The sequence below is a fragment of the Histomonas meleagridis genome, assembly GCF_020186115.1.
Source record: "Histomonas meleagridis strain 2922-C6/04-10x chromosome Unknown contig_27, whole genome shotgun sequence".
NCBI classification, from domain to species: domain Eukaryota; phylum Parabasalia; order Tritrichomonadida; family Dientamoebidae; genus Histomonas; species Histomonas meleagridis.
This window is the reverse complement of record NW_027150844.1, coordinates 632,800-651,691: the sequence shown is the minus strand read 5'-3', so window position 1 is coordinate 651,691 and position 18,892 is coordinate 632,800. Positions and strand designations below refer to the sequence as shown.

The 18,892-nt window shown below is 30.2% G+C and overlaps 6 protein-coding genes across 6 annotated transcripts; 2 read left to right on the top strand and 4 right to left on the bottom strand.

Moving 5' to 3' along the window:
* Positions 1 to 4,129: 4,129 nt before the first annotated feature.
* On the top strand, positions 4,130 to 5,158 carry GO595_004672 (CAMK family protein kinase; the record flags this gene model as incomplete). Its single annotated transcript, XM_067917829.1, has 1 exon — positions 4,130 to 5,158. The coding sequence occupies one exon, from the start codon at positions 4,130 to 4,132 to the stop codon at positions 5,156 to 5,158; it is 1,029 nt and encodes a 342-aa protein (XP_067775254.1).
* Positions 5,159 to 7,362: 2,204 nt separating this feature from the next.
* On the bottom strand, positions 7,363 to 9,843 carry GO595_004671 (importin subunit beta-1; the record flags this gene model as incomplete). Its single annotated transcript, XM_067917828.1, has 1 exon — positions 7,363 to 9,843. The coding sequence occupies one exon, from the start codon at positions 9,841 to 9,843 to the stop codon at positions 7,363 to 7,365; it is 2,481 nt and encodes an 826-aa protein (XP_067775253.1).
* Positions 9,844 to 11,695: 1,852 nt separating this feature from the next.
* On the bottom strand, positions 11,696 to 13,102 carry GO595_004670 (autophagy-related protein 16-1; the record flags this gene model as incomplete). The annotated part of the gene is made up of 1 exon (XM_067917827.1): positions 11,696 to 13,102. One exon carries the CDS (start codon positions 13,100 to 13,102, stop codon positions 11,696 to 11,698), a length of 1,407 nt encoding a protein of 468 aa, XP_067775252.1.
* Positions 13,103 to 14,333: 1,231 nt separating this feature from the next.
* On the bottom strand, positions 14,334 to 14,939 carry GO595_004669 (Charged multivesicular body protein 5; the record flags this gene model as incomplete). Its single annotated transcript, XM_067917826.1, has 1 exon — positions 14,334 to 14,939. One exon carries the CDS (start codon positions 14,937 to 14,939, stop codon positions 14,334 to 14,336), a length of 606 nt encoding a protein of 201 aa, XP_067775251.1.
* A 445-nt stretch (positions 14,940 to 15,384) lies between these two features.
* On the bottom strand, positions 15,385 to 15,894 carry GO595_004668 (peptidyl-prolyl cis-trans isomerase; the record flags this gene model as incomplete). The annotated part of the gene is made up of 1 exon (XM_067917825.1): positions 15,385 to 15,894. One exon carries the CDS (start codon positions 15,892 to 15,894, stop codon positions 15,385 to 15,387), a length of 510 nt encoding a protein of 169 aa, XP_067775250.1.
* A 490-nt stretch (positions 15,895 to 16,384) lies between these two features.
* On the top strand, positions 16,385 to 17,164 carry GO595_004667 (RNA-binding protein 28; the record flags this gene model as incomplete). Its single annotated transcript, XM_067917824.1, has 1 exon — positions 16,385 to 17,164. The coding sequence occupies one exon, from the start codon at positions 16,385 to 16,387 to the stop codon at positions 17,162 to 17,164; it is 780 nt and encodes a 259-aa protein (XP_067775249.1).
* Between the last annotated feature and the right edge of the window lie 1,728 nt (positions 17,165 to 18,892).

Below are 18,892 nucleotides of genomic sequence, written 5' to 3'. Positions count from 1 at the left end.
TTTACTTTAAGAGTTTTAACGTCAATTTTGAAGAAAGTTAAAATAAAAAGTGATAAAGTGCCATTTTCCCGATTAATCTTTTGAAAACTCATAATAGTTTTTTAGAGAAATTCACTGTAAAAATTTATACAATTTATAAAAATTAATGCTTCCCCCAATATCAATTCCTCCTTCACAGGAAATCAATAATTGGAATACTCTTCGAAAAAATATAATTGTAGAAACTGTTTCTCGATCTGTACCATTAACTGAATTCATAAAAATTCCAAATGAACAATCAAAACGTTATCTCTCACTAAAATCAAATTTACCAGCAACTCAATGTATTAAAATGATTGAAGAAATTTCTTATGGAATTAAAATAATTGATTCATTTTTAGCTAAATTATATGCACTAAGACCAAAATCGCCTCCACTTCTTAATTATATTGAAAAAATAAAACAATTTCAAGGAATTACTACTACACCAAATGAATTTCAATCTTCACAAGCAAAAGCAGCAGCACATTCATTGTTAGATCCATTACTTGAGTTCCTTAATAAGGTTCAAGAAGATTGTACTCAAATTTCAAGTGAAATTGCAATTTTCTTTGCAAATATTGATTTTTGGAAGAAAGGATTTTATTCTGATATTTTGCTTGATAAAATTTGCCTTCTTTTATTTAAAATTACAGCTCTTGAACAAATAGCACCATCCAAAAAAGGACTTGCAAATGATATTTCTTCATATCTAAAAATTATTGATGATCGAAACTTATCTCAAGATGTTCAAATTATCCGTATGTGGATTGCTGATACAAGAATTATATCAAGTACAATTCTAGAAAAACTTAAATGCATTGATGATTCACAACATATGTTAAATTTATTTAATATATTCTATAGATATATTCGTCGAAAGATTGATGAAGATTCTTATATTTATCCTGATATGTTTTATTCATACATTAATGCATTGATATTCTTTTATCGTGTATATGATAAACAGATTGAAAAAGAAAATATGGAAATAAAAAATACGAAAAAGAAAAAACGAAAAGCAATTTTTAAAGCATTTCATGATGATCACAAATATCTTATACAAAAATTAATTATGTATTATCCAAATCTTCTTTTGTTATTTGAGTTTGCAACTGATATCACTTTTAATATCCCAAAAGATGCACTTACAAAAATCAATTCAAAATCAAGCGTAACTCCTTTGCATTACAAACCTATTTCACTAGAAACTTTAATGATGCAATCAAAAACAAACTTTAATGAACTTACACATCTTATAACAATATTGATTTCGAAAAAAAAATCTTTAAGTATTGATGAGAAAATTTTTAAGTTTTTAATAAAGATTTTACATCATGTTTCATCAACTTTAAATACAATACGACAAAAACTTTCACAAGTATTATCAAATCCACCAGTAGCTCCAAATACAGAGGAAGGACAAAAAATGACTCCTTTTCAAAGATCAATGAAAATTGGACTTAAAAATGATTTAAATCTTTTGCTTTTAATTATTTACATTTTAAGATCTACAAAGGAATTAATTCAACTAAATTTACCTCTTTTAATGAAATCTATAGCATCTTACATACAGAATTATCTTCAAAACTTTGCATATAATAAAATGCCTATTTCAATAATAAGAAATGAAAAAATTAGATCAACATTTGGTGTTATCATGGAAAAAATGCGATGTTTAATAGGGAATTTAAATGAATCAGATTTAGAAATCAAAGAAAAGAAGAAATATGGAAAAATAAAACCTAAATTTACAGATTGTTCTCCACACATATCAATCATAGAACTTTTGCAAGTTCAAATACAGAATTTTATTAATCCTGAAAGTGAATTTTATGAGAAAACGGGAATTTTTTCAAGTGCTTTATTAAGTTCAGAAGACAAAAAAGAGTTTGAACAATTTCTTGAAGATACAAAATATTTTAATTGTTTATTAAAATTACAAGAGACAATTGATATCGTATTTGATCAATCAAATTTATATTTTAAAGAACATTATTTAGGTTTACATGAAGTTTCATTTTTCCCTGTTACTACATCATTGCCAGTTATTTTATCTGATTATGCAATAAAGAATTATTATAATACTGAATTAACAAATGCTATATTTTATCCATTATCTATCTATGATGATGCAGCATCATGTGCATTAAAATATTTGAAATCACAGTTTATTTATGAAGAAATTAAAGAAGAAGCAAAAATTTGTGTAATGACAATTGTTAGATTAATTACTGATTCAGCTTTTCATTCAATAAAAAAATATGCATCAATTCAATATTTAACATATCCAATGAAAAAATATATAAATAAAAAACGTACTCCAGGATCTTTAGTACTTAAAGAAAACACAATAGCTTTTCATATTGGTAACATTTTGCATCAAAACCAATTATGTATTTTAGGTTGTCAAGTTGATACAAAAACAAATATTGCCGAACGTCTTAATGAATTATTTGATCAAGAAATAACAAAAATTTTGGGTATTACTGAGAAATTTGGAGTTCTTTCTATAATATCAGTTTCACATTTATTAAAAATTCTTTTTAATACACATTCAATGTTTCTTAATTTTGGACTTCCGATTATGCCTTTTGATGAATTATTTAGTAGAGCTATTTCTTCAGATACGCCAAACTCTTTTCAATCTTTATTATTGTTTAATATTAGTGAACATATGAATAACAAATTAATCAAAGACTTTTATTTACTTACAAATCCAAATCGACTTATCCCAAAGAAACAACCTAATGTAGATATATCAAGTTTATATATTGGTAATGTTGGAACATTAATGACGGAAATTTTATTTAATTCATCAATGTTTGTTACTGTTGAAAATTTCCGTGAATTATTTTGGCTTTTAAATGATGGTTCAATACCAATACTTCAATCACAACTTCTTAATACACTAACTGAGTTATATAATGTTTTTATTAAATTTTACAAAAAAATCAATGGAAAGCTTATTCGTATAAAAGATAACCCAATTAATATGAGTTGTGACCAAGCTTTTGATCGTTTTGAAGGAGCTTATAGGTATTTTGTTTTAGATAATGATGTTCTTAATGTATTAGATAGTATGTCACGTATTGGCAATCTAATCATCATTAGTAAAATGATTGATGAAGCATGTCAACTTAAAAATTCATCAACAAAAATAATATCAACATTTGTACTTAGTAGACATCCTAATAATAAAATACAAAATGCAAACTCACCAGAAATTTTCGATATTTTTGATAAACAATTTTTAGAAGTTCAAAAATCAATTGAAGGAATAGAATGGATGCCACATGAAGATGAAGTGGTGCATCCATTTTTACTTTCAGTTATACGTCAATTAGTAGAATTTATCAAACAATCTCTTGATGAATTTAAAGAAGTCTCAACGAATTTACTTGATTTTCAAACGATGAAAGGTTTTACTGCATCATGGGCAGTGTTGGAGTTCATATACATTTTAATTGAAGTATATAGAGAAAAAGGTGCATTGGCACCATTGTCTGCTATTGCTGAATATGGCGAAGGAGCGCATTTAACTGCAGCAATTATTTTAATGGTAACTAAACAAAAATCTTTATATGAAGTATTATCAATTGGAGGAAGAATAATGTCACATATGAAAACTGATTTGAATACATTAAAAGATATAAGAGTAAAGAGATTTGTAACAGCTTATAAGTTAATGAAATCTGCATTGCTTGGACACATGGCAACTTTTGAACAATTTATAGAAAATATTGAAGGATAAATTAAGAATATCCAATAAAAGTTTTATTAAAATAAGAATGAAACTTTCTAAGAGTATTTTTCTGTTAGAATCAAATTTAAAACTAAATCATTAATGGTTCTTATAACTGTTCATGACAAAATATAATAAACATTCGTTTTTAAAAAGCTTAAGCTTTGTTATCGGTAATTTTCACATCAGTTTTTAAATATGAAATATTGCGTGCAAATGGACCAAAGCAACTATTCCTCTGAATTCGCTCACATTTTTCTATGGAAAAACATTTTTTTTGAATACTGGGCTGTTCGTTATTATCTGAAAAACTTTACAATTGTAAAACCGGAATTTTTTTATTTCATATCACATTTCTAGATTTCAATGGGAGGAAATGCTTCTGCCAACAAGGAGGCAGAGCAGCCCTACAAAGAATTTACTGTCCATCCCTTGTTGTCTACAATAGAAAATCCAATTAACAGATTTTATGATGATTTTGCATCCTCCCTAGTTGATGATATTTCACAACCAATAATAGATCCGATGTATTCCACTGAAATAGAAGAAATTACTGGTTATACAATAAATAGAGTTATTGGAAGTGGTGCAGAAGCAATTGTTTTCGAAGGTTTTAAAACAGAAAATTCATCAATACATTTTGCAATCAAAAAATACAGAGAACAACCACATTTAGGACCAAATGGTTATCCAAGAGAATTCGAAATTTCAAATTATCTTGATCATCCACGATGCATTAAATTAATCGATTGTTTTAAAGACAACAATTCCATTATTACTGTTATGCCTCTTGCCAAGCACGGGTCCGTTACACAGAAAAACGTACCTGTTGTTACAGTTTGCTCAGGAATTTTATTCTTATCTCAAATAGGATCAGCTCTCTCACATATGCATTCGCGGAATATCGTTCACAGAGACATCAAACCGGGTAACATTTTGATTTGGAACGATGGCTTCATGTTATGCGATTATTCGGTTTCTTCTAAGCTTTCATCAGATGAAGATAAATTATCAGGTATTGTTGGAACATCTATTTTTATGGCTCCAGAGATTTCCAACAATATGTACGACCCTAAAGCCACTGATATTTGGGCTCTTGGCGTCACATTATTTGTATTATTATTTGGCAAATATCCATATAATTTGGAAGAAGCACTCAAGATTCAGGGTAACCATCAATGGAATAACACAGCGTTGATATCAAAATGCGTTCAAAATAACCAATTGAAATTTCCTGAATTTCCTATTCTTCCAAAACAATTTAAAGCAATCATAGAAAGAATGCTTGAAAGAGACCCTACGAAACGAATTAAGGCCCATGAGATTGCTGAAAATAAGTGGCTGAAGAAAAAGGCAGAAGATTGGAAGCTGACTTTAAGTTGTCTTTCATTTTAGAACTAATATGATTTATTTGTTTGTATGTGGATGTTAGAAATAAAATTGTATGTATTTAACATTTGTTTTTTGATTTCATGCAAAGATTTGATTGGATTTTGATATTGACTGATCTCATACAAAATATTCAATAGAAAATAATGGTTTTCGACCGTTAATTCAAAGGGTTTTTTCAAAAACCACTTTTTGTAAATATGCCAAATTTCTGAATTGCCTAAAGGGTGCCCCAATTTCCAAATTTTCAGGAAACTACAAAACAAATAACTTTGTAATATGCTTAAAATGTATAGAAACATATTTATTATTTTGCTTACATATAATTTAAAACATTAAGTATTACAGGGTATAATACTTTTGCATGCTCAGCTACATTTTCATTTTCATCTTCTTGCATTGTAGCAATTAGTGGTTCTATTTCTTTTAAAGTATTTATCACTTCTGTGTTGTCTCCTGCTTCGTTTTTTAGTAAGAACCGATATAGTCCATCCAACATTTCAGCTAATAGATTATTTTGTGAGCATACAACTTCTGTTAATTTATGAAAGAAACCTATTTCTTTCGGAGGAACGTCAGAGAACTTAAGAATTAAATAAAGCGCTAAAGATAAATCGCGAAATGAATATCTATCGATGTTTTTTAGTAAAAGTGACACGAGTTCACTTTTTTGCGGTTCTTGCCAAGTTTTAACAGACTGAAAAAGAGCTAAAAGAGCTTCATAGCGGAGAGTACTGTTGTTGTTGGTATTAAAATCTATCAAGCCAAGCAGCGCTTGGAAAAAGATATAGGTTAACTCAGAATTGGTATCTAAATGAGGAAATAATCGAAGAAGACAACGAATGATATCCTCATTATCAGACCCATAATATTTACGGAAGCAAAGCTCAACAAAAGAGGGATTAACAGGGATATTCTTATCACATAAGTATGAGATTAATAACAAATCATGAATTTGACAATTAACATCTTGGCATTGAAGAAGCATATATATCAGCTGATATGACTGCTGAATTATTTCAATGGGCAATTTGTCAATTTGAAGAAAAATGGAATCTAAAATATCTGCATGTATTAAATTGCTTGCAATAAAACAAAATATCTGTGAGTAAATACTCAACGATATGAACGTGCGGCTTTCTGTTAGTTCAAAAACAGTCCTCATGATAAACCAAGAGATATTATATTCTGGTGACACTAAAGGTTTTTCAAGTGTTTTTAGCAAAACTTGAAACGCGTCATCATTTGCAAAGTAAACTGGGTTGAATGAATGATTCTGCTTTGAATTGAGTATTTTTTGAAGAATTTCTATTGAATATGAACGATATTCTTGGTTTGGATTTGTGACCATCACCATGTATAGAAATATGTAGTAACCTTTTTTCTCTGGATGCTGTAAATTTTTGAGGTAATTAAAGATATTTAGTATAATCTCAAGATTGAATGAATCGTTGGGCTTTATATCTTGAAGGGAAGTAGTGGGCTCATTGGTGATTAAGAATTTTCTCTGAGATCCCTCAATTTGGTTTCGATCAGCTCTAAGTGTACTCGACAATTTTGTATTTGCGAGGGTAAACACCGTAAAGTTATCAAAACAATGGGACTCCGCAAATGACAACAAAATCTTTTCTGAAATTTCAATGCTAATTTTGCGGGATAACTTTTTCATAACCTAATTCGATGCGGGTAAATTTGAGACTGTTTTTCGGTTAAAATGTGGGTAAATGAAAAATTATTATATCGGTCGATAGAATAATTCGATCGTTTATAATTTAAACGTACACATTTCTTAGCGGTCCATCAACAAGCTGAAAACAACGTTGGCACTTTTGTGCCTCACTTTTTAACGATGTTTGATTTTGACTAAGAAATTTCAAAATTACGATAGTTTTTTCTGTGGGAAACAGTTTCTACTATCGTTCGGTCAACTAAAATCCGGATTTTTGGCATAAAAAAATTTTTTTTTTCCTCTGTATGAACTATCACACCATGTTATAATAAATAATCGCCACTGTCATATCATAAATTTTCGATCTGATATAAAACATTGTTTGAAATTTGATCACTTAATTTGCAATTTGTACAAAAACAATTTAAAACGCTCACAATTTATTTACAATTTTACCTAAATCAAAAGATTGTATATAAAAATCCATTTACTTTAAAGAGGAGAGATACATATTTCATGGTCATATACACAAATCCACTAATCAAAACTGACGCACTATTTCCAGCACTTGTGTACCCAGCAATGCCAAGTTTTCTTCCTGCGATTCGCTTGCCATTTTCAGTATCGTCCAAACCGCCGGTTTATTTATGTAAACGTTCACCTTCCTGCCAAAAGTGATCGCAATCAAACGAATCAGAAGAACGGACTGGATCAGGATCTCGTCGTCGATCTTCTCCAAGTTCGTGATCTTCTCGAAGATGTAGAAGAAGTTACGTATTTTCCTGTCGCCCTTAGGTATTTGCTGTAAGATTGGGACTAATGTTTGATAGATTTGTAACGCTTCAATGACAAATGTATTGGCATTGTTAAGGTCAATGTCATTGTTATTGGGCATGACTGACCGTGACTCCTCTTCCAACAGTTCCAAAAATGCTTCAAGCCATGGTATTGATTTGGGTCCGATTTGTTTGGCGATTTCAGATAACGCTGTAAAGGTCGCAAGACGAGCTTGTATTGTCAGGTTCTCCATTTGTAAGGCCTTAAATAAGGTTTGGACAAACTGATTTGTTAACTCATCTGGAAATGATTCAAACGCGTTGAAAATATCATTAACAAAGACGGCCGCTGGCTGTACGTATTCTTCTTGTGATAGATATTCGAATACTTTGCCCAAGAGTACTTGAAGATATTTTCCAAAATTAGATCCAATTGCTCGAGCTACAGCACCCATAGCAGGTAGCACCTCACAGACTAACTCTCCACCCAACAAATTCAAGGAGCGTATCAACAACATCATTAATTCATCTGATACGCTTGATATGATTGGGCCAACGTTTATAACTATAGCTTGTATTAATGACAGTAGTCCAATAAGTTCTTGTGTATACTTAGCGTTGTTTCTGATTGCATTTTCATCTTCGATTAATGTCTGAAGTTTTGCAGTTGCTTTTTGGAATAAAAGATTATATGGGGCAGTTAAAGTGGATGAAGTATGTTCCACGAGTCTATTCAATGCTCCGAATGCTGCATCTTGTGCTGTAACTCCATAAACGTCAACCACTTGTAATAAGTTCTCGGATAACTTCACAAAGTTCTTTGCGAGTGGAGACTCGACTTCTTCTGCGGAAAAGGCGCAGAAACTGGTGCCCAATAACCAGCACGCGCGTGATGTTAATTCCTCGGAGACGTTAAGCCGCTGGAGAACGTTATCGCAAATGACATTAAACCGCTGCTCGTCAGATGCCAATTCGGGGATCTCTTCGATCATGCGGCCGAGAGACCACATGGCGACCTCGGAGATACGTGGGATTGGGTCGGCAATAGTCTTGACAAAAAAGTCAAACCCTACAAAGATATTTTTGATGTTATCAGTAAAGCTTGGAAGTTGAGAAGCTGCGTTAAGAAGTAGCGCACTGGTGTAACGAAAACGCCAATCAGGAGCTGCGGCATATGCTTGAACAAATTTGAACATTGGTTCAAGTGCAAATTGATCAATGGCTTTTGCAAGGTTGGAAATACAAACAAATGCTGCATTGACTGGGGAAAGCTCAATACCAATGTTGGCATCTGTTTCATTTTCATTGATGTTACACATTATTAAAACAAGACTTTCAAATAGATTTCTAAATGCGTCCAATGAAAAGCCATCTCCTCCAAGTTGATGAAATTCTCTGTGTTTATATTTGACTTGATGTTTTTCTGGATTATTGATATCCCATTCAACTTCTGCTACAACCGACCAAATGAAGCACGCTTGAATCTGACGGTCAGGAACACCACTTCTAAGGTCATTTAATGTGATTTCTTCGATCGATTTCATATGAGCAATAACGTCAGGATAACAATAGTCAATAAGTTTCCTGAGAAGTTGACATCCCGCAATGTATAAGTCGGGGACTTCCAGGCTGCCTGTAATGATCTCGAAAAGTGTAACCATTAATGCATCGCGATTATTTTCAAAAGATATTTCCCGCTTGAGAACTAACAAAGAAACTGTCATGGCTTGGATGGCTGCCTTTTGAACAATTGGGTGCATTGTCCTCATTCCGATAAGGAATACTTCAAGTAATCGAGATTGCTTTATAATGTCAGTAATGTTTCGGTCTTTTGCACAGTTTGGATTGATTTCTTGTGTATGGAATGAAAATGTAGCAAATAATGAATATAAAAGACATTTCAATTCTGGATCAGGTGTATTTTGTGCGGTTTCAACAAGCTCAATGAAAAGAGATTTGAACGTTGGATTGATAGGGTCACGAATACAAAACGAAGAAAATTCAATCGCATAAAATAATCCAAGTAAATGTGCACATTGTTGTCTAAGAGTTAAGTTAGGATCAGATGCAAAGTTATTTGTTGCTGCGAAGCGGAGTTGTTCACGTATTTCGATGTTAACATTGAGCCATTGTTGGATAAAATGACGTTGTGCCTCAGGTGAACGCTTATATATTGCGGAATATAATAGAACAGCTGCGACTGTTCTTGAATTTGTAGACGTTTGGAGGTTAGAAAGGTGAAGCATAAGGTATACAATAAAATCGATCATACTTCTGCTTCGAAATTCCGCGAGAAATTTGAATGCTTGTGTGCGCCCATCATGAGTTTCATCGAGATACAGCTCCAGAGCAGTTGCAAGTTCGTTTTGAAGATTTGGATCGATGTTCATGTGCAATGTCCAATGGGAAAAAATTCAATTCGTGGGGTGCCCTTACATTTACATTCGAATTTGAATTTTTCAGTGGAGTAGTCAAAAAGTTGGGATGGATTGTGTTTCACTCAGAAACGCGCAATCCACTTTTCCGGTTAAAAAAAATCAAATTAATGAAAATAAATACACGATGTTTCATCAAAATATATTTATAAAATAATTTGATATAATATATGCATTTATGTATTAAAAAGCTATGATTAATCATGTTTATTAACAAAGTTCTCGTAATAACAAAATTTCTTTAATAAAAATAATCCTATTAATTAAGCTCAAAGGTATAAAAAAAAATTAAAATTGCTTTATGCATTATTAATAAATCATTAAAATAATAAGTTAAATGCATTTAACAATCATTAATAAGGACTTTTATATTCGCTATTTTTTTCAGCTGAAAAAATTGCTAGTAATAAATTTAAAAATTAATTTTGTTCATTTAATTTACTTATTTTCTTTAAGTAAATTACTTTGTCATCTTTTTTCATTGCTAATCTCATAGCTGGATTGGAAATTTTAAATAGAATTTGTAAATTAAAATATTATGATAAACTTTAACTAAAACAAATGATTATTTTTAACATTGATATCAATTCCTTCTTTATCAAGAAGTAATTTAATTATTTCTGTATAACCATTTTGTGAAAATATATTAAACAAATTTAGAAATAATATTCACAATTAAACAAAAAAAATTTTAGTCTGAAAGTTAGTTACTGCATTAACATCAATTCCATTATATCCAAGATCAAGTGCTTTTCATTTTTCTATTTTAAACTTTAAATCATCTACTTATTCTTAATGAATAATATCATAGTAAAGAGAAACTCCTTGTATTATTTGATGACTATTCCAATGTTCATCTCCAGAATTATGATAAGGTCACTGCATATAAGCAGAATAAGATTAAACATCTACAAATCATATGTTCCTGATTCTTCTCGCATCTTTCATTTAGTTAAAATGAAACATAAAATAAAATTAAATCTTTTATGTTCTCTTTTAACAGCATCTTTATTGTTCTTTTTTAAATTATTTTGGTTTTTACAATAACCTTTTAGAATCTGCATCAAAAATTGTAACCTTAAAACTAATAAAATAAAGTTAATTTCAGATATTGTTTTATTGAATAGGAATCAAAAGGAAAAAATTTATATTAAGTATTTTATTTTAAATTTTATATATGCGATTTATTTTCTGTACAAACTTATTTTATGAACTTAATAATCAGATTTCAAAAGATGTTTTAGCGGGAATATTAGCTGGTTCATTGATAATGCTTTTAATATTTTTTATCAATGTTATAGAAGTTTTAAAATTATTGAACAAAATCCAAATTTTACTAAAACACAATAATTATAATGAAACACATCATATTAGTAACCAGGATGAAATTTATGATGAAAGTCAATATGATGATTTTTTAATTTAAATTTACTATTTTCTAACAATGCTCCACATACATCACATAACATTTTAACTAAAAAATTTATAAAGAGGAGAAAATGATAAAACTATTCGTTGCAAATTTTATGAAAATGAAATGAATTTTTTGTGAACAAAATCTTATGAATGAAACTTGGAACAACAAAACAAATCAATTTAACAATTACAATTTGATTGTAACAAAAGATATATAAGTAAACTCGAATTTTTATTAAATCCGCGTTCAGCTCCAAAAAGACAAATGAGTTCCGGATGCAGCAATAATTGCATTTGATGCATATAATGAACAGACGACTTCTTTTTTGTGATGTTTGAGAATCAATGGTTCTTGTGAATTATCCCACATGTCAAAAACAACAATTGAACCAGTCTTAGATCCGGCAGCCACAAAGCCACCATTAGGGTCTGTTGAAATTCGAGCGTAACTGTTTGTGATAACTAATTCTGGATTTGATAATTTTTGGATTGCATTTGCCGCTGACAAACTAGTTTCACAAACATTGCCATCTAATCCGAGTGAGAACACAGTATCTTTGCCAGGATTCTTGATTACTGATGTAACTTGTTTTTGATGAACAGATTTAATTTTTTGGACAACTTTTTTAGCACGAATATCTACAACACGGATACTTCCATCTGAGCAACCAACAGCAAAAACATTATCACTATTTGTTGGGCAAATTGAATATCCAGATCCAAAAACAAGAATCGTAGAAACACATGAATTAGAATTAATATCAAATATCTTAACAGTACGATCAAGAGATGAGCTTATGATTCTATTCCTATCAATCCATTCTGCATCAGTGCACTCATCTTCGTGGCTTTTCAGTTCACATTTCCTTCGAATTGTGAGAAAATCGATAATTTCGACGGTTTTGTCAGCGCAAGGAACAATTGCAAGCTGCTGATCAGGGGAAACAACGATATTATGAGCAATGGAATCCAAAGCACATGTGTTCATTTCACCAGCTGCTGGTAGACTCCATTGGGTTAGTTTACAACTTTTGTCAGCTGTAAAAATAGATTTATGATCATTTGAAAATGAAATTGCTGTTATTTCTGAAGAAACTTTTACGCTCTTGTTAAATTGGGTAATTGGCCTATGATTGCTTTGTTCATTATCACGAAGAAATGAGAGTGAAGCGTCTCTTTTTTGTGTGAAATGTTGCATTTCATCTTTTAACTTCTCTAACTCTTTTGTTTGAGCATCAATGTTTGCTTGAAGTTCAGATATTTCGCTTTTAATATTATCATTTACTTCTAAAACTTTTTCTTTATCCTTTTTTATTTCATCTATTGACTGTTCCAATGTTTTGAGTTCTTTTCGAAGTGATTTTATTTTAGATTTTTGTCTTTTTTCCTTTTTTAAAAGAGATTCGACTTTTGTATTAGCTTTTTTAATTTCCTTGTCAAGACTTTCTCTTTCAGTGTATAACTGATCCAATTGGTCATTAGTAAGAGTATTGTTTGGATTTGATTTCCAATTCTGAATTTGAAGTTCTTTATTTTTTTGTTCACATTCTTGTTTTCTTTTTTCTAATTCTTCAATTCCTTGTTCCATTTTTTCAATTTTACTTTCGAGTGTCTCAATATCATCAGAAGCCTGTTGAACAATTTCTTCACTCATTCGAATTCTGGTTATGTGTTTGGCCTCATTTTGAAAAGAAAAACCTCCGAACTTTCAATGTTTATCATCTCAGGCGCCCCAAAAATTGAGAGGAATTGGTTGTTTTTTCTGGTTGTTTTGAGAGGGGTTTAGAAAACTTTTTGAATCAAAAAATGCTTTATTTTACAGCAACATTTTTTGTTTTTTATTTTGAAAAAACAGACTTCACAATGACGTTTTTCTCGAAAAACCTCAAGAAACCAGACGAGAACCCTTTTTCGAACTAATTAAAGAATTAGAATTTACTGTTGAACTCACTTCAGATAGAGCTTTTTTCAATATGATCTGATCATTTCGAAGCCTTTGAATTAGTTTATTCGCATCATCGATTTTTCGCTTTAATTCAGATATCGTTTCTTCGTTATGCTTTATTATAGAATTGTTATCTTCATAATATGATTCATTATGAAAAATTCTTGTTGTATGTATCACATCTAAATTTGATATACTTGAATCAGCTTTGTTGGCGTTCTCTTGAAAATCTTCCAATATTTTTGTTTTTTCAGCTTCATTTTGTATAATAAGATCCTCGAGTTTTTGGGCTCTTTTTAAATATTTTTTTGTTTTTTCCCGAAGAACTTCAAGTTTTGTTTGCTTTTCAGTTAATTTTTCTTTGAGACTCTGTATTGTATTCAAACTATTGTGATTTTTAGAGAACAAAAATGATTCAGGTGATTTTGGCAGATTCAGTGTCTCCCATAAATTATTGATTGTATCCAACTGCTCTTGGTTTTCTCTTTTAAGTCGACTTAATGTTTCTTTGTGCGCTTGTTTTGTACTTTTCGTTTGAGATTATTTGAACAAAGATAGTCAATATATTTTAAACGTACATTTTTACTTTCCTCAAATGTTTTGGTTTCATTCTATTATAAGCCAATGAATTAATTAATGTTATAAAATAACATTCGCACTTATTGCCTGTTAAAGAATTTTTAATCTGAATATATCGAAAATATATTTTTTTAAATTTCATCTCAAAAACTTGAACAGTTAGTGACACAATACCATATAAAAAGAATTACTCTTAAAGGCATTCGAATTAATATTTTTTAAACAGTCAAAAAGTATCATTACTAAAATGTATCATATTTTTACCACAATTGGCAGTTCGAAAACAAATGACCATTAACTAAAAGCTTTTGGTGAAGCTAATTTTCGAGTGATTAAATGATATTTATTATCAATGGTAGGTTTAGAATGTAATTGTTGGTGGCTCAGTTTCTGCTTCAGCTGAAGTTGTTGCTTCTGTATCTCCTTCAAGTCCTTCAAGAGAGAAGTCGTCACCTTCCATTAGTCCATCAAGTTCAGCTTCAAGATCTCCTTCATCATATTGTTCACCGATACCACCAGCAAGCAATCCACTAATTTCATTTGCGTCTTCAAGCATATCTTCCATATCAAACATTGTATCTTCGACACCTTCGATAGAAATTTGTTTCATTTGCTTCTTCATTGTTTGTGCAGTCGATTTCATTGTATTAGCTGTTTGAATTGTTGTTTGGATTTGGTCTTGAGTGAAAGATATTTGGTCAAGATTGAATCTTTGTCCTTCTAATGTGTTTTGATGTGCTTCGAGCATCTTCCTACGTTTAAGGAGCATCATTGCCTGTCTTTTGAGCGCAGCTTGGCGTCCTTTATTTGCAGGGTTTTTCATATCTCTTGTGATCTTTGCCAATTTTACATTAATTTCATTAATCTCTTTGTCCATATGTGAGCTTTTTGCGCCCAACTGTTCCGATGTTTCTTGGAGTGATGGTCCTTGTGGAACTTCCTTCTTTCTTCCGAAAAGACGTCTCATTTATGAAGTCTAACCTCCGATTTTCATTCAATTCCCAAGTCTGACGGTTTCTATCGGAATGATCACCGAAAACTATTCATAACGCGTTCTCTAAAGAAATACTTTCATATTAAGCAGAATTGTTTGAAACTCGTTTAAACAAAGTTGAATTTTTTACCTAGAAAGTTTTATGTTAATTTTTGATAAGAAATTAAAAATTTATTTTTTCTTTTATGAATGCAAAAACTAAACATTTCTCTGAGAGAAACAATTTAAAGAACAATAAATTTTAATATTCTTCAAAAGGCAAAATATTAATTTGTCAATTGAAATATCTCATGAACCAATTACACATTTAAGGTTGTACATAAAATAGCTTTTGTCGTTTACTTATGCTGGAATCAACATTTATTCTGAAAATAACAGCTTCTATCGAAAAAGATTTGAAGGTCTGCTGGTGATTTACTTAAAGTTGACCACAATCAGAAATGATGCATTGTTTGTTTGTCTTGCCAGATTGAGATCCTTGCCTTTCGAGTTCTTTAACAACGTTCATGCCTTCAACGACCTTACCGAAGACAACATGCTTTCCATCAAGCCAATCAGTCTTAACTGTTGTGATGAAGAATTGAGAACCATTGGTGTTTGGTCCAGCGTTAGCCATGGAAAGAATTCCTGGGCCTGTGTGCTTGAGCTTGAAGTTTTCATCAGCGAATTTGGATCCATAGATTGATTCACCACCTGTTCCATTTCCTCTTGTGAAATCACCACCTTGGATCATGAAATTGGGGATGATTCTGTGGAAGACGCAGCCCTTATAAGAAAGTTTCTTTGCTGGTGTGCTCTTTTCGCCAGTGCAAAGGCAACGGAAGTTTTCGGCTGTCCTTGGAACAACGTCAGCAAAAAGCTCGAAAACAATACGGCCGGCTGGTTGTCCGCCAATTGAAACATCGAAGTAAACACGTGGGTTTGACATCAAAGTGAGGTGACCAATTTGGGGTTTTTCAGAAAATTCTGAAAAAACGGAAATAAAAATTTAACGGAAAATAACGGCTGAAAAACGGATGGATGTCCGGACAAATTCCAAGAAAAAAGAAAAAATTAGAAGTGTTTTTTTTTATTCAATGTACATTTTGTATAAAAATAATTTTTAGAATAAAAATGTTTTTTGTGTATGTTATTTAATCTGATCTGATGAACATTAATAGAACATTATTTCTAGGCATGGCGATTATGGCCAATAAAAAATAATGTTCGATAAAAGGTGTTTCTGATATTAAGGTTTCAAAATTGTGTAAAGTTTAGACGAATTAATAAGGAAATATAATTAAAATAAAAAAATCATTTGTTTGATTTTAAAGATGCCTTCAAGTTTATCATTGGCTTTGTAATTATTTTTTATATTAGTTATGTTTAGAATGAAATTTTTCGAACCTTTTTTATAAGGTGCTTTTTGCCAATTTTTTATGACAAATACAATCTTGAACGAAACAATTCCAGATGATCTTGACCGATACCCATTAATGGTTTCTAATTTAAGCTTCAATGAAAACAAAGATTCTTTATTTTCTTTTTTTTCACAATGCGGGGAAATACTATCGATCAAGATCGTAAAGAATCCAACTGGCAATAACACAGGAATGGCATTTATTGACTTTAAAAATAAAATCAGTGCGATTTCAGCAATTAATTGTTTTAATGAAAAAAGAATTCATGGCAGATTCATAAAGGTTACATGGGCAAAAGCCATTGTAAACTACATTAAAGAAGGGAAAGAAATTGTTTCAAATGAAATTGAAAAAGTAAGTCAACGAAGAAATGATTATTTTATCAAAGATAATGAAAATGTTTACCTGATTTCAAATCAAAACGAACCTACTCGAAGATCAAGTTACTTTCTTTCTGATGAAAGGAAGAAAAACTTAGGGCTTCAAGAAATTATTGAAAAGGATCCAAATGTTCTTTTTTATCAGAAAACAGATGATGGCAACACATTTGTTGTCTCGAGAAACAAAGTTCCCGAGTCATATTTCATTCAAAATTCCGATGAAACGACAGATTATGAAAGTAATTCATTTTCAGATTCATCATCATATCAATCCGACAATCCGCCAAACGTTAGCCAAAGTGAGCAAGTTACTCAAGAAAACACGGAATCTACGAATAATCAAAATATATCATTTGAATCTGACTCAGATATCGGAAATGACAACATTCCTTCGCCACCTCCTCCAAATCATAATTAATAAATGTTTTATAGAATTGTTAGTCAATTGTTTTCTCAAACTTTAACTTCATATTAAATCAAAATTCCTTTTAACAAAAAATTTATTACATGCGATTCTAAGATAGATCAAAGTTTGTGTTGTGGTTATATCATTTGGTAAAAAAAATTTTAATTAAATATGGAATGATTTAGTGATTCCAATGAATATAGTTTTTATTTCCCCACACATTAATGGGTCAACATTTTGTTGTTGTTGTTTCTTATTTTTCCCAATTGTCCCTTAACTCCCTTCCTCTCCACCCATGTATATGACATTACATATATTTTTGAATTTAATTTGATACAATTTTGATAATATTGATTTTTTTTTCTGTCGTTAATATTGATCCTCTTTTTTTCATGTCTTCTTTAGTTCTTGTAATTTGTGCCTTATTGTTTATACTCTATTTATGGAATGAAGTCGAAAACAAGTAAATGATGCCACATGAAATGGCATTCTTCAACGTTGGAACAAATTTCATAACTCAAATTCAATTTTGAACGAATGTTTGGTGTTGTTCTGATTTTTTGTCTTATTAGGCATTGAAAAATGGATTCAAGATTTGAATGATATTGAGTCCATTATATATATTATATATTTGTGCTGAGTTATTTCAAAATAACGTTCGTGTTTTATTAAAAAGCAATGAAGCGAACTGTTGATTTTGTAGCGTGAATTTTTATCTTTCTTGGTCTACTAATTCTCACTGATACACATTTCTGCAACTTGTATACACTGCTTTGTTGCATATAAGGATATTAATAAATTCGATTGGGTTAATCCCTCCTTTGTTCTATCCATTTTGATTTTAACAGATGCTATCATAATGATCATATTAATGTCTAATCAAATGTGGTTAAATAGAATTCTTGAGATTAAATCAAAATAAAACACTTGATGGTATCTGTAAATAAAAAAAATATATTATAGATGTTATAGATTTTTTAATAAATAATAATTACAAGACTTAAATTCATTAGAGTTTGCAATTTTTTCCTAATAAAAATTTATTAAGATATATTTATAAATACAAATTCACATTGTTAAGTATTAATGTTTTTTTTATGAAAAAATAATCAAAATCAACTTCCAAAGTATGCTCAGTAGAAGGTGTTTTTTGCACAAATTAACGATCTTTTGTGCATTTTCAATCGGTAACAGGAAAAAGTATTGAATTTTTTGCAACTGCTTTTATGGTAAGGCTTCAAAGAATTATATCACCTTTTATTTTCGAGCAAGATTTTTTGGCTCAGTGGAATAGGTTCTTTTTTTAGGTTGAATGGTGCAAAACTTCCATGGTTTGAAATATCGACAAACCAAAATTTTGTTGAAATTTCTCATGGAACTTCACCATTTTCCGAAAATTTGAATTAAAATTGATATAAAAGAATTTTTAATTATAAAGAAAACATGAGTTGAAGATGCCTTGTTATCATTGTTTGAAACAATAAATATTTCTCATATTATTATGTTTTTGAAAAAGATATCTCATATGTTATAATGGGAATAGTTTTAAAAACAAACAATTTCTAAATATAAAATTTTATTAATACAGGGATAATTTATTTAATAGCTTTTATAAAAGTGTTCATTTTTTGTATGTATTTTTTTTTCGGGAGTTTTGGAATATTTCATATATAGTAATGTTATATATTAGATATGTTTAATTTCTAAACTATTTATATGTATAATTTATCTTTTTTATAT